The sequence below is a fragment of the Semicossyphus pulcher genome, unplaced genomic scaffold, assembly GCF_022749685.1.
Source record: "Semicossyphus pulcher isolate SPU_LCO1_2020_fin unplaced genomic scaffold, fSemPul1.0.p SCAF_17, whole genome shotgun sequence".
Classification (NCBI taxonomy): Eukaryota; Metazoa; Chordata; class Actinopteri; order Labriformes; family Labridae; genus Semicossyphus; species Semicossyphus pulcher.
The window spans coordinates 2,767,391-2,780,723 of NW_027211681.1; the positions used below are offsets into that span (position 1 = coordinate 2,767,391).

Genomic DNA, 13,333 nt, shown 5'->3' on the forward strand with positions numbered 1-13,333 from the left:
GGATGAGGCAGTAGTGGTATTAACATTGGTGGAAGAGATGAGCAATAAAGAAAACACTGACCTCTCCCCGCACCCAGATCATATTGTCTATTTTGTTGTTGTAGCCTTTCATTGCTTAATGTGACTATGGTCAGAACCCGTATAATTTTACAGTGCTGATAAACTTTGCATTACCTTTTCTTTATAGCAAAAAAGAGAAAACCCAGCATGCAGGAGGAGATTTTGCAGATCGAAAGAGAGAAATTGCAGTTACAGAGAGATGCCCTAGTGCATACACACTACTGAGTCACATCATGAGTTGCCATGATGACATTCACGCAAGTTGGATCTGTCAGTGGTCAGTGTTTTCTTTATTGCTCATCTCTTCCACCAATGTTAATACCACTACTGCCTCATCCTCGCCAATGCTGTCGTCAGCTGCTGGCAAGCCGACTTCACAGCCTCCCAAGAGGCTATTTAATTGTGGAAAAAACGAAACATGTTTTTACGAGTGTTTCGCATCTACTTGCATTTCTGACCGATTACAATGTAGCAAACTTATGAAGTTACTTAAGCTAGCGTTAATGTTGCTACAACATCAATAAGCTGGGGACATATTAATAACTAAGTTTCGGGTTACAGTTACATTGTTAAAGACCAACCGTTACCGCTAGCTGCCAAGCATAGGCCTAACCATTTATACGTTGTCTCCAAAGAGGCAACATTAGCTATGTTTATGAAACAAAGTTATTTCACTTATCATATGTGTGCACTCTTCCAACTACTCCGAGGATGCGAAGATCGATGTCTGAAAGCGGTCGGGCCTCTGATAAACCTCCTCCCGTTTTATTAACTTCCCTGTTGTGTATTGCCCCCCGCAGTTCCCAGTTTGCTGAGCAAAGTCTCCCACTTTTTTTTGACTGCATCAACTCCACGGGGGACACGGCAGACAGACGTTACTGCCTCAGTCACCTCAGCCCACTGTTTCTCCTTAATTTGTTGGGTCAATTTGTCCGAAAATTTTCCAAATAAGACATTTTTCCTTTCCTCCACTGCTGTCACCAAAATATCTATCTCGTCTTGCTTGAAATTAAAGGCCCTTCTCTTTTTCTGACAAACATCCATTATGTACGTTAAGTTAGGACTTGAAAGATAAGATATAGGACTTAGGAGATAAGATGGGACAAAGCATTAAACTTCGGACGTGTTTCAGTAATGGCAAAATAGGATTTGTCCAAACATTGATTTTTGAGATAAGATAGGACTGGCAGTTAGGACTTACTTCTGTAATACCCCTGCTCTTTGACTGCAATGTCAGCTATCTCATCCATAATCACTGAGAAGAACTCAGCAGACTTTATCTCTTCAATTAGCGTTCTCAGCACATCATGGGCCATAACTTCATCTCGTTTAGGATATCATGAGATAGCTAACTAACAAAGCTTTTCTCGCATCAGCCATCTGCTTCTGTTTACCAGCAGAAATAGAGGCGGCAACACTGACACCTGCATCAGCAGCGGCAACAATGCCCATTTGATTTGTCATGGGATCGGAATCGTTCTAGTGCTTTAGCCCACCTGGTAAAGCCATCTCATACAAAAGCTTTAAAAGATTCTTGATCGTGTGTTTTTTGCTGTAGTACAAACTTCACAAAATACCTTGTTTTTTGTGGCTTTATAGACTATTATGAGATCCTTTCCAGTTGTTCAGCTGGGTGTTGAGGAGTTTGCCTGAATTGTAACAGTTCTGGGCCCTTGCTGTGGATGGGCACGGGCCCCTTGCTTCCTATCACTACAGCTGCAATGGAGCTGTTTTTGTGAGTAGTTTGGTGGATGTGGGGTTGTGTTCTCTGGCTCCGGGTGGTGAATTCCTTGCGAGCCTCCCTTTGCTCCATCAAGGACATCACAGAAGTCCTGTGAGGGGTGTGAAGGCCGTGGCGAACACTGTATACCCCCTACAGGTTGGTGAGAAGGATTGTAGGAAGGTGGGAGAGCAGGGTCCAGATCATGATTGACGCCTTTCTTAATCACAATTGGCTTTGCATGACACTCAGACAAAAAGGATAAAATGTATTAGTCTCTGTGTTAACAAAACAGACTTATCTTCTTCCCTATGTTTAATTTCCCTTCTCTCTGCTTTTTATTTTCACATTGTAAAGGCCTCTCAGTTAAATGATTGCTCCTTCACTTCTATTCCCTTCACCCATTAAAGGTGCTATATGTAACTTTCAGAAAATCCTCATTCCTAGCAACACTGAGCATGCTCAGTCTTAGAACTCACCGGCTCCGTTTACTTCTCACTGACGAGTCGTGTTCATTGACCGGTATCATGTTGACAGTTTTTCAAGAATTTTGGAGATAAAAGGCAATTTTGAGATTGGTCTAAAAACGTTCAAACTGACGGATCATGGCCAGGTCCTTTTAGCAGAGGTTCAATACATGCTATTTTAAAATGATCTGGGACACAACCAGTACAAAGGGAGCTATTTAAACACTCAAGCAGAGTAGGTTCTGTGATCTCTATCACTCCTTTGAATACTTTAGCTGAAATGATATCAAGATGACAGGATGGGAGTTTCATGTGGCACACAGTGTTAAAGAGAGTCTTCATATCAACTGGCCAGAAACTATCTAACAGGACATGAGGAGGGGGACCAGGAAAAATTATGAGGAGGCTGAAAGTGCGATATTTGCTTGAATCTGGTGAACTTTGTTAGGGAAAAATGAGAGGAAAATCTCACAGTCAGCTGCAGAAGAGGCAGGAGGACTTGACAAGTTGATTTATAGTTTTAAATAAAACTTTCGGATTGTGCTGATTTGTGTATATTAACCTGGATAAATATTAATCTCTCCTCTCTTACTTTTTGATTGAAGGTGAGCAGTTGATCTTTCATTTGTAAGTAATGAACCTGAAGTTTGGTTGTCTTCCATTTCCACTTCCAAGACTTTTTTTTGTTTTAGTCATAAATGGGGCGACAATGTCCAGTGTATTCTCACAGATTTGTTTACATTTTTCTAGCAACTTGTTTATATCTGGATTAAAAGACTAATTGTATTTTGCTTCATTAAAAAGGAAACAGAATTCCTCAGCTGTATGATCGGTAACTACCCGAAACTGAGTAGTGCGTTTGCAAGTCTTTGGTGCAGTCTGTAACACGGTATCAAATAAGATACACTGGTGGTCGGAGATGGAGAGGTCTGTCATAGTCAGGTTGTTCAGCTCCAATCCAAGCGTAAAAAACCAAGTCTAGGGTATGTATGGCAATGTCTGTGAGTTGAGCCAGAGACATGTTGAACCAGGTTAAAAGACTCAGTAATATTTAAAAACTCAACTGCAGTAAAATTTGAAGCAACATCTATGTGCAGGTTAAAATCACCAACCAGGATAATCTTGTCATCATTAAAAATAATCAATGATAAACATTCTGAGAATTCTGGTCATTTGAGTTTGCCTTCGTCTGATTTTGGATAGATATGGGTTTGGTGGTTAACAGTCCTCCTTTTCTCTGAAAGAGCCTTGATCTGACCACATTGGGAATTCCTTGAAGGGAGAGCCTGGTGTGTGATACAGCTGGTCCACGTGGGGCAGGTAGTGAGTCTGAATGTGGCTTGAAATTAGGATGTTGCAGACAGAACAAGCTGTCATGAACCGGTGACCAAGAGGAAGGACTCAAATGCAAACACACAGACGGGTGATCAAAATTCAGAAACGGTTTAATGCCAGACAGGGTTTAGTACACAGATGAGCAGTCAGATAAGGCAGAGGTATCAAAAACGTGAGGCAGTAAAAGGCAAGATAAGTGGGCAAAACAGGGTCAGATCAGTAGTCAAAAACGAGGGGCGGGGGGCAGGACACAGCCTGGAACAGAGACAGGGGTGAGTGATTTCAAAATAAAACAGGATATAACAGACATGAAACAGGAGGAAAAATAAAACTTAACCTAAGACGGACATGACAGAAGCTGTAATTTTTGACCGGTGTTGTGGTCATACACGAGGGGCAGGCATTACAGTTGCTGGTGGCATTAAAAATATATTATCTGTTAAAATACGAGCGCCCAGGCTGTTGGCGCGAAGACTGTCATTACTAAAGAATGATCGGCGGTTCCAGAAAAGGTTAAAATTATCGATAAAATGTACGTCATATCGTGGGCAGGCGGGCTGCAACCAGGTGTTGAGACTTAAAATTCTGCTAAAACACTCGACACCTCTTCTAAGAGGAGGAAGCGGTGTGGAGATGAACCTGCCTGATGATGTCTGTGAGGAAGGATGAGACAGAGTTTAGGGCAGGGGAGGAAAGTCACAATTTTCTAAAATACCAAATTTCTTTTCCAAATGGATGACTTGTGGTGGAGGGGAGCGAGAGGCACGCTGCCTCCCTCCATGTTTCCTGCTGCCGACTACAGACCATGGCTTCTTCTCATGTCTCTCATTTGATATTTCCTCACTCCTCGCTCGACCCGGAAGAAGTTCCAGAGCCGCCATATTGAAGACCGTCTCAAAGCTCTTATCACTGCTCGGAGGAGTGAGGATCGAGGAGGAAATTCAGAGGAGCGATAAGCGAGGATACACGAGAGCAGTCTTTTACTGGCCGACACGACCCCTTATTAGATATCAGTTACTGATTGGACACTGCAGCAGATCGGACTGATGTGAAACTTCACAACATCACCTGAGTTTCATACCGCAGAGAGGAAGAAAGCGGACCTTAAGACAGACTTTAAAGGGCGCCTTGAAACCGACTATAAACAACGTTGGTATAATGAGTTGGTATTTGACTACCTGAGATTGTTTAGAACGTAATATTGAGCATAACTTGTCATAAAATAAATAAAAAGCAGTGAATAACTGCAGATTTGATTTGTTTTCTGAGTCAACATCGAAGTAAAAAAAAAGTTAACTGTCTAAAAATCAAAAGTAGCAAAAACAGATTTCTTTCTATCAAATTTAATTAAAAAGTCTAGCCTTAGCCTCTTGTCATGATCAGTTATTTCCCTGCTTACTTTTATTACAGATGAATTAATTAATTCAGAGGGAGCAGGAGAGTCTCCCTGTCAGCAGGTAACACTTTTTATGTGTGAGACTGATCATTAATGAGGTTGGGTTTGATCAGCGTGACGTGATTGCTATTTTCCCTGAAACTTTTAGCCTAATAAATTATTAAAGTTGGTTAAAAAAGCATTAAGGGAGTGATTGTTTTTCCCTTGACAACAGACTATGTTCAAATTCTATAGGTGGTCAAAATCTAAATTCAAAACTCTCAAACTGTTGAAGTCAATCAAAAATGAGCTGAGAAGTAGCAGGATCTGATGCAACACAAGTTTATTGAGTACAGATGAGCAAGTACAACAACAAAATCTGAGCTTCACCCAGGTGGAACTGAATGCACTTTTCAGAGCTTGATCTTATCCTCCAAGATGCTCCTCCTGTTGTTGAGCTTGTTGGGACTGAGAAACATCCTTTTTTTATACTACATCTGTTCTCTGCTTGTATTTTAATCGTGTCAAGAGATTGGTTTTCTCCTTATATGGAAATCTAATGGCGTCAGACCCTGCTGTAGACATTAGGCTATTGCACTGGAATGTACCGGTACCTGACACGCTTCGTTTTTTTTTTGAAAATAGCAAAATAAATCATTTAAAGCTTAAAGTATTTGATTTTAAACACCCTGTTACCTGAATACATGTTTTTCACAATGAATATATGTTCTTCACTCAGATTATATGATTTACTTCACACACAAGATGAATGTTTTTTCCAAAATTCCTTCAATTAAGTATTGGTTCCTTCACTTTTATTATAACCCTGACTTCTTTTTGATTTCTGATTGGTTACACAATTAATACAAAGGTTATGAATTACCATACATGAATTGTGATCAGTTTTGATTGTATAATGCAACACCAGTTTTTATAATTTCATGTGTTATGAATCAAAAAATATTGTAGTACAAAAATATATAACACATCATGGGATGTGTTCCACCAGTATGTAACCAGCTCACTCAGTTGGCTCATCCCCTAGAGAGAAAGAAAGAGGAAAATCATGGTTCTTTATTCCACATAGTTCATTGACTTGAGACATCAGCCCTGAGACCAAATAATAATTGATACTCACAAACGATTGGTCCAATGGTGAGCGGCTCCATGACATCATAGCTTGAAACAGAGCGATACGTCCTTCTTGCACAAGACTGTTGGAGAGGGTGGAAAGATTGGAAATACAATGAACACACAAATTAAGCAGCATTGATTATAAATGTAAATGATGAAGATGACTTACTGGAACACAAGAGTTCCTTGTGTCACAGAGGCTGAGGTTGCAGTGAAGGAAAACGTCTTTGTAGTTTCCCTGGAGCAGGAAGAGCAGGGCAGAGAAACGAGCCCGGAAAGACCTGCCACTCTCAATTACAGACACCTGCTGGCTGTCAGCGGGACACCTGGTGGAGAGAATGAACTGGGTCATCAGGGGTCCGTTTCACAAAGAAGGTTCAACAAACTCTGATTCTAACCCTGAACTCGAGTCGATCTACTCTGAGATAGGAAACTCTGAGTTTTCGGCTCCAGAACAGCTGATCAGAGTTAGTTCAATCAACTCTGAGTAGGTTCACCCGGAGTTAAGTGCGTGCTCGCTGACTGTAAAAAGTCAGCATTAATGGAGCCCCGACACCACGATTCACCATGGCAACGGTACACAAAAAGAGGTCCTCCTACGTCACACCAATGGAGCTCGAAATCCTCATGCGGACGTTCAGCGAATACGAGCATGTTTTTAGAAAAATAAAGTAACACGGCTGCAGCTGCAAAAGAGAGAGAAGCGGGAAGAGTGGGAAGAAACTGCTGCTCGAGTTAATGCGCAAGTTTAAACTGCTCTATTTATTTAATACTTAAACACGACCGGAAGCTAAAATTTATATTAATTTAGGAGCAATGCAGCGGGAGAAAAAAACATACATGGAAGCACTTCAATCATATTTTAAATATTAAACTAATGAAATATCATTCAGTGGCTGTTTTAATGTGCATTAGCTTTATCCCTAACATGATGCTGACTTCACATACATTATAATTTATGTTGATTAAACTGAATGTGTTAGTTTAAATAAATAAAAAAATTCCAATAAATTAAGGTGTCTTATTTGAGTGCTCTCGGCAGTGGTGGTGGAAAATCTAAAAATGATGACTTTGACACAGATTTGTCTTTTGATTTTTTTTATCATAATTATAAAAGACTTTTGCAAAGGGATCAGAGCAGCACAGAGACGCAACGTTTCTTCTTTTAATTCGGTAACCGCTTAAACACACGCGTGAGACGGGCTGAATGAATGAGGAAGTCGAATTGATAGAATATAAGAGAATATAAGAGAATATAAAACCGAATCGGTTTTATATTCTAGAGGGAGGAGACAGAGCGAAACTCTGAGTTTCCTGAAGAAAACCTGCTCGCGACCAGGTTAGGTTCATAGAGTCTGTTACTACGGTAACTGACCGAGAGCTTAAATTACCTCCCTTTGTGAAACGGAAAACTCAGAGTTTCCCTCATTTCAGGGTTAACAGACTCAGAGTTTTCAATAAACCTGCTTTGTGAAACGGACCCCAGGTCCATATAGCATGTAAGTATACATTTACCTTCTTCCCATTTCCTTTATACTCCACAAACAGGCTCTACTGGGGCTCAACAGGGACACTTTCATACTTTTTCGTATGAGAGGGTATTGCATGGGATCGTTAGGGCTGGATGAGGAAGTGGCGTAGCAGTTCTCCAGAACAAGTACAAAGCGGCAATCTCTCCCTACCACAGTGACACCCACGTACAACGGTGAGCCCACTGGCAGGCTGACTCGGCCTGCTGGGAAAGTCTCAGTGTAGGCGGAAGTGCGGTATAGAGCCATGAAGGCTCTGGCCTTGGTACCCGAGCCTGAAATGCCATCTGACGCCCTGTAAAGAAAGAAGGTTTGAATTTTATAGGAAACAAGCCAAGTTTATTTCTCCATCATTTCTTAGTCCTTTATTATTGCTGAATGTTCTGAAAATGTATGTGTCCTTTAGGTGTTTTCTCTATTCACATTGACACTGATAACAGGCAGCAAGTTAAAAATGTTCTTGTCCCCACTGTATATTTCAGCTTTGAAGCTATACAGTATCCCCACCAGTAAAGATTTACACATACATTGTGCTGTTGTGGTGCACCAAGCTGTGTTCTTTAAATGATTATCAATGGACTAACTGATAGCTAGAATAGAGGGATCACCTTTACAGTACAGTGTGGGATTACTTGGGCTAATGTGTAAGTAGCAGATTGTTACATTAAGGATTACGTTTTTTTTTACTGTCGGAACCTTATTTCTCCATTTAATAAGAGAAAAACACCATATGATCCAACATACTACCTGACTGGATTAAACGTCCTGTATGCTCATGCTGCTGCCTCAGGCCCTAAACCACTGCATGTTATTTAACACAGTGGATTCTTAGCTTACCACAGATAGCACACTCACCACTGTGATTTACATGAAAATGTTGGACCACTGATATCTAGAGGGCATCAGCATAACTGTGTTTTTAATCAAAAAGCCCTGTTATGTAAGTTGCTGAGGTATTAAGCCCCATTACTCAAAGAGAAAGGTGATCGTATATCCATATAACTTACTTACTTAGATAGACATTCTTTTGCAATTCATTTTACCCTGTTCTATAAAAGTTGTTTTGGATGTGGTTATTGTTTTGGGTAACAGACTCATCTTGTATTGTTGTATATTATTATCTTTAATTAGGTTTCCCTTGCACAGAGATCAAACATATCATTAACAAAATATCGGCATCTAGAGGATCTGAAAAATTCTGCACACTTCGACTTTGGTGACTCCCAGTGGTAGTATAATAAAATACACTGATGCAAACAGCAGAGCATGTGTAAACTGAGATTAATGGTTAAAAGCGACACACAGCGAAACTGGGTTTGCCTGAACTTTAAAGGTCATCAAGGTACTTTAGTAGAATGGTTTAATCACATAACAATTATTCACATACATACTGATACATATTAAACATTTATAACTGTACAAGTGGTAAGATTCAATGAGGGGATACTTACGGCAGGAATGGTCTGATAGCCACGTCCAGGCTGGAGTCTGTTTCCAGGGGATATGCGCAGGAGAAGGGGATGCTCACAGGAAGGCTGAAGGACCCATTGTTTAGGGGGTAGATAAATAAACGGTTGGAGTAGATGGCATGTGTCCGGTTTGTCTGAAAGACAGGCGATTACCAGGAAGTTCAATTACATGTTAGCTTTAGAGGATGTCCCGCAGCAGCAGCATGACCAAGTGGTAAGAACACTTTCACACAGGTGGAGGAGCTGTGTTTCGGACACTTTAAGACAATGAATGCACAGCCACTGTGGTTGTCTGCTTACCTCCATGTAGGAAGGGAGTTTTTCCAGTAAGGCACCAATAAGTAATTCCTTATTATGCTAATAATGTGTGGTCAAAGAGGCAATAACAAAAGTTAACACTTAAGAGAGGGATGTGTGCAATATGTCTATTTGGCGATGCACTTTGTGTATGAGGATCAAGAGGAACAACACATGGCCCCCGAACGATACCTGGACACAAGCTACAGCCTGAACAACCCTGCCTGTGGTGAATGTGTGTGTTGAAAGACTCTCAGCACCTTTTCAAAGGAAATACTGCAGCCAGACATACTACAAGTGAATATAAACTACAACTAACTTCATCATGCTGAACCACTTTTACACGATTTTGTAGCAATTCATGTTTAGTTTAATCTCAAACCAACCAAACGCTTATTTGTTATTGTGAATACTGCAGAAGTAGTACTGTGCTTGCTTTCTGGCTTCAACTCTGAACATAAACACACACACTTACACCACAGATTGTGTAGTGATACACAGGGATCCACTGTTTAGAGGGCCCAAGATGTTCTATGCTTATTGTATAGTAAAGAACAGGTCAAAGCAAATTGATATGATTACAGTAGAAAAAGTGAAAGAAAAGTCTTTACCATTAGCATGTTTCCACAGGCACCCTCCATAGCATCCACTTCATACCACACCATATTATTAAACACTCTGACCCGGGAGCAGTTACGAGCTGCAAAGTTGCCAGAGACTGGGTTCAAACCAGAAGATGTCAGGCCAGCCAAATTCAGCCCTACTTGGAGTTTATCAGGGCCACAAGTGAGCTGATGATGCAGGGTTGGAGAGACTTCAAAAACAGGCAACAGAGAAAAAGTGTGACAGATCACATATGAAATGGTTAATAGTTTATAACATGAAACCTGGAGGACAGACTCTCATTGGTGAAGCAGCTGTTTGTTGATTTGAGACACAAGTGCAAGATGGACTTCATGAAGACAATGATGTGTTTAAAATGTCAATGTGTATTCATTATCTCTATGCTAATTATGACATCATATACAGTGTACACTGTGCCACAAGTTGTATTTACCTTCACACACGACACTAGCATCTTCACGGTGGCTGCAGTCATGAGATCCAAATCCTCTGTGCCTGCACTCTGTAAGCTCTGATTCGCTCCCTCTGCAGGAGACATCATCCATCCAGATGGGTCCACTGCCCTGTCCAAAAGCTGCACTATGTTGTGCTGAACGAGCAGGGCCACAGTCCAGCTGTCTGCAGACTGCATCAGCGTCCATTAGGTCCCAGCTATCGTCACACACTGTCCCCCACTGACCATTATGGTAGACCTCCACTCTACCAGAGCATCGGCTGTTAGAGTTGACCAGCCTCACTGGTGAAGCAGCTGTTTGTTGATATGAGACACAAGTGCAAGATGGACTTCATGAAGACAATGATGTGTTTAAAATGTCATATTCATTATCGCTATGCTAATTATCATATACAGTGTGCACTGTGCCACAAGTTTGTATTTACCTTGACACACGACACTAGCATCTTCATGGTGACCACAGTTGTGTATTCCAAATCCTCTGTGCCTGCACTCTGTAAGCTCTGATTCGCTCCCTCTGCAGGAGACATCATCCATCCAGATGGGCCCTCTGCCCTGTCCAAAAGCTGCACTATGTTGTGCTGAACGAGCAGGGCCACAGTCCAGCTGTCTACACACCACCTGAGCATCAAGCAGGCCCCAGGAATCGTCACACACTGTCCCCCACTGTCCACGGTGGAAGATCTCCAATCTGCCGGAGCAGGAGTTGTTCCCTCCATTAAGGCGGACCTGCCCCTCAGCTACTGAGCTGTTGTTAGCTGTTGTGGTGGCAGTGATATTGACCTGATTGGTGGCAGTGGGTGGTGTACTTGGGGGTGTAGTTGTAGAAACTATAGGAGCTGTTTCGTTCACCTCTGTTGACAATGAAAAACAGTCAGATACTGATGCTGAGACAAAGAGAGTTTTTGTTAACAAATTATTCATCAGATTTAAGAACTACAGACAATGTTGTCTTTATTGGTTGAATAATTTAAATGATTAGATCAGATTTGAACTTTTAGTCTGTTGCTACAGAGTAAAGATGTTTCAAATGGAACAATACCTGTACAGTATGCAAGATGGCATACGCTTGGCTGCACGAGTTTGTAGACGTAGTAGTTTCCGTAGCAGTGCTTGACATGGATGTCATCTGAGGTACAGCGGCAGCAGCTGCCAGACCAGGCATTACACACAGTGCGATTTTCAATCTGATCGGACCGTGTGGGATGAGGCTCTGTTATCCACAGAGGAGCATGAGTTCCACACCTGTTTTCAGCCACACACCTCTCTGGAATATGTGCACTCTTTCCCCACAGAAACAGCCGATACCAGCCCTGCCAATTAACATTTCGGTCACAGTGTAGGTTTTGGGTGGATGTGTTATTAGTTGAGCGCCAGTCATCATTCAGCACAGCGTAGTTCTGGCAGGGGTCAGCACAGCGGAGGTTCCCATTCAACCTGATGCAGTCCATGCCTGAAGGACATACAGATTGTCCACAGCTGAACTGGACAGACCTGGAAGAGTCTCCGTTAAGGCGGACCTGCCCCTCAGCTACTGAGCTGTTGTTAGCTGTCGTGGGGGCAGCAATATTGACCTGATTGGTGGCAGTGGGCGGTGTACTTGGGGGCGGTGTAGTTTTAGAAACTATAGGAGCTGTTTCGTTCACCTCTGTTGACAATGAAAAACAGTCAGATACTGATGCTGAGACAAAGAGAGTTTTTGTTAACAAATTATTCATCAGATTTAAGAACTACAGACAATGTTGTCTTTATTGGTGGAATAATTTAAATGATTAGATCAGATTTGAACTTTTAGTCTGTTGCTACAGAGTAAAGATGTTTCAAATGGAACAATACCTGCACAGTATGCAAGATGGCAATTGTTTGGCTGCATGAGTTTGTAGACGTAGTAGTTTCTGCAGTGCAGTGCAGTCTTTAACAGTTTATACAGTGGCAGGGTGAAAAGTCTTGGCTCACAGTGATCTTCTGCGAGATCTGAGAAGGAGTGAGCCTGGTGTCACTGACTGAAGGCAAAGCCAACAACAGGTGGATTACCTAGCTGGCAGACAGGTCCAGTGGTGAGCTGTGTAGCCACAGAGCCGAGCAGGTGTGTAACAAGGAGGGAATAGGCGAAACTCGTGGTCGAAGACAGAAGGCTGAGGTAATATCCAGGGCAGAGACGAGGCAGGCAGGTCGGGGACAGACGAGGTCGGCAACAGGTGATCAGTCCGGGGAAAAACGCTGGAAAGTCAGGCATAGTACAAGAACAATCTGGCACTGAAGCAGAGACAGGAGCAGGCTTAAATGCAGCCAGGGCTATCACAGGTGTGGAGAGTTGGCCTGATGAGGAGGCGTGGCTGACAGGTAGAGTGGAGCAGAGACAGGTGTAGGGAGTTGGTCTGATGAGGAGGTGTGGCAGACTGGCAGAGTGGAGCAGACTGTGACAGAACCCCCCCCTCAAGGGACGGCTCTTGACGTCCCAAGAAGAATGGACCAAGCCGGGTGGGAGGCGGGGGGCCTGGAGGAGGGCTAATACTCGTCCGAGACTCCGGCGTCCATCTCCACTTCCATGGTCCCGGGGAGAGTGTCGTCCTCCTCAGAGTAGGGGGAACCCTCTCTGTCCTCGACGTCGTCGCTGTCGTTCGGGGACTCCGACGGAGGATGTGGTCTGGGAGGTGGCCTTGTTCTGGACGTCTGGTTGAGGTTGCGCCGATGGAAGTCCCTGATGAGGGTGTGGCCCAGAATGTCCCTCCCAGGGACCCAGGACCTCTCTTCAGGGCCGTAACCCTCCCAGTCCACCAGGTACTGGAATCCCCTCCCACGCCGGCGAGACTGCAGGAGGCGACGGACAGTGTAGGAGGGACCTCCATCGATGAGGCGAGGAGGCGGT

The 13,333-nt window shown here is 42.9% G+C and overlaps 1 protein-coding gene across 2 annotated transcripts; it reads right to left on the reverse strand.

The window, feature by feature from the left end:
• Positions 1–5,283: 5,283 nt before the first annotated feature.
• On the reverse strand, positions 5,284–12,951 carry LOC138594509 (uncharacterized). 2 transcript variants are annotated; one of them, XM_069665622.1, is made up of 10 exons: positions 12,499–12,951; positions 11,507–12,112; positions 10,890–11,318; positions 10,444–10,758; positions 9,998–10,200; positions 9,072–9,223; positions 7,607–7,915; positions 6,261–6,417; positions 6,096–6,171; positions 5,284–5,998 (listed from the first exon to the last, which is right to left on the reverse strand). In XM_069665622.1, exons 1-10 carry the CDS (start codon positions 12,698–12,700, stop codon positions 5,979–5,981), a joined length of 2,469 nt encoding a protein of 822 aa, XP_069521723.1. In that variant the 5' UTR covers positions 12,701–12,951; the 3' UTR covers positions 5,284–5,978. The 2 variants fall into 2 exon arrangements, with proteins under 2 accessions (XP_069521723.1, XP_069521724.1); XM_069665623.1 differs by having other exon boundaries at positions 12,301–12,568.
• Between the last annotated feature and the right edge of the window lie 382 nt (positions 12,952–13,333).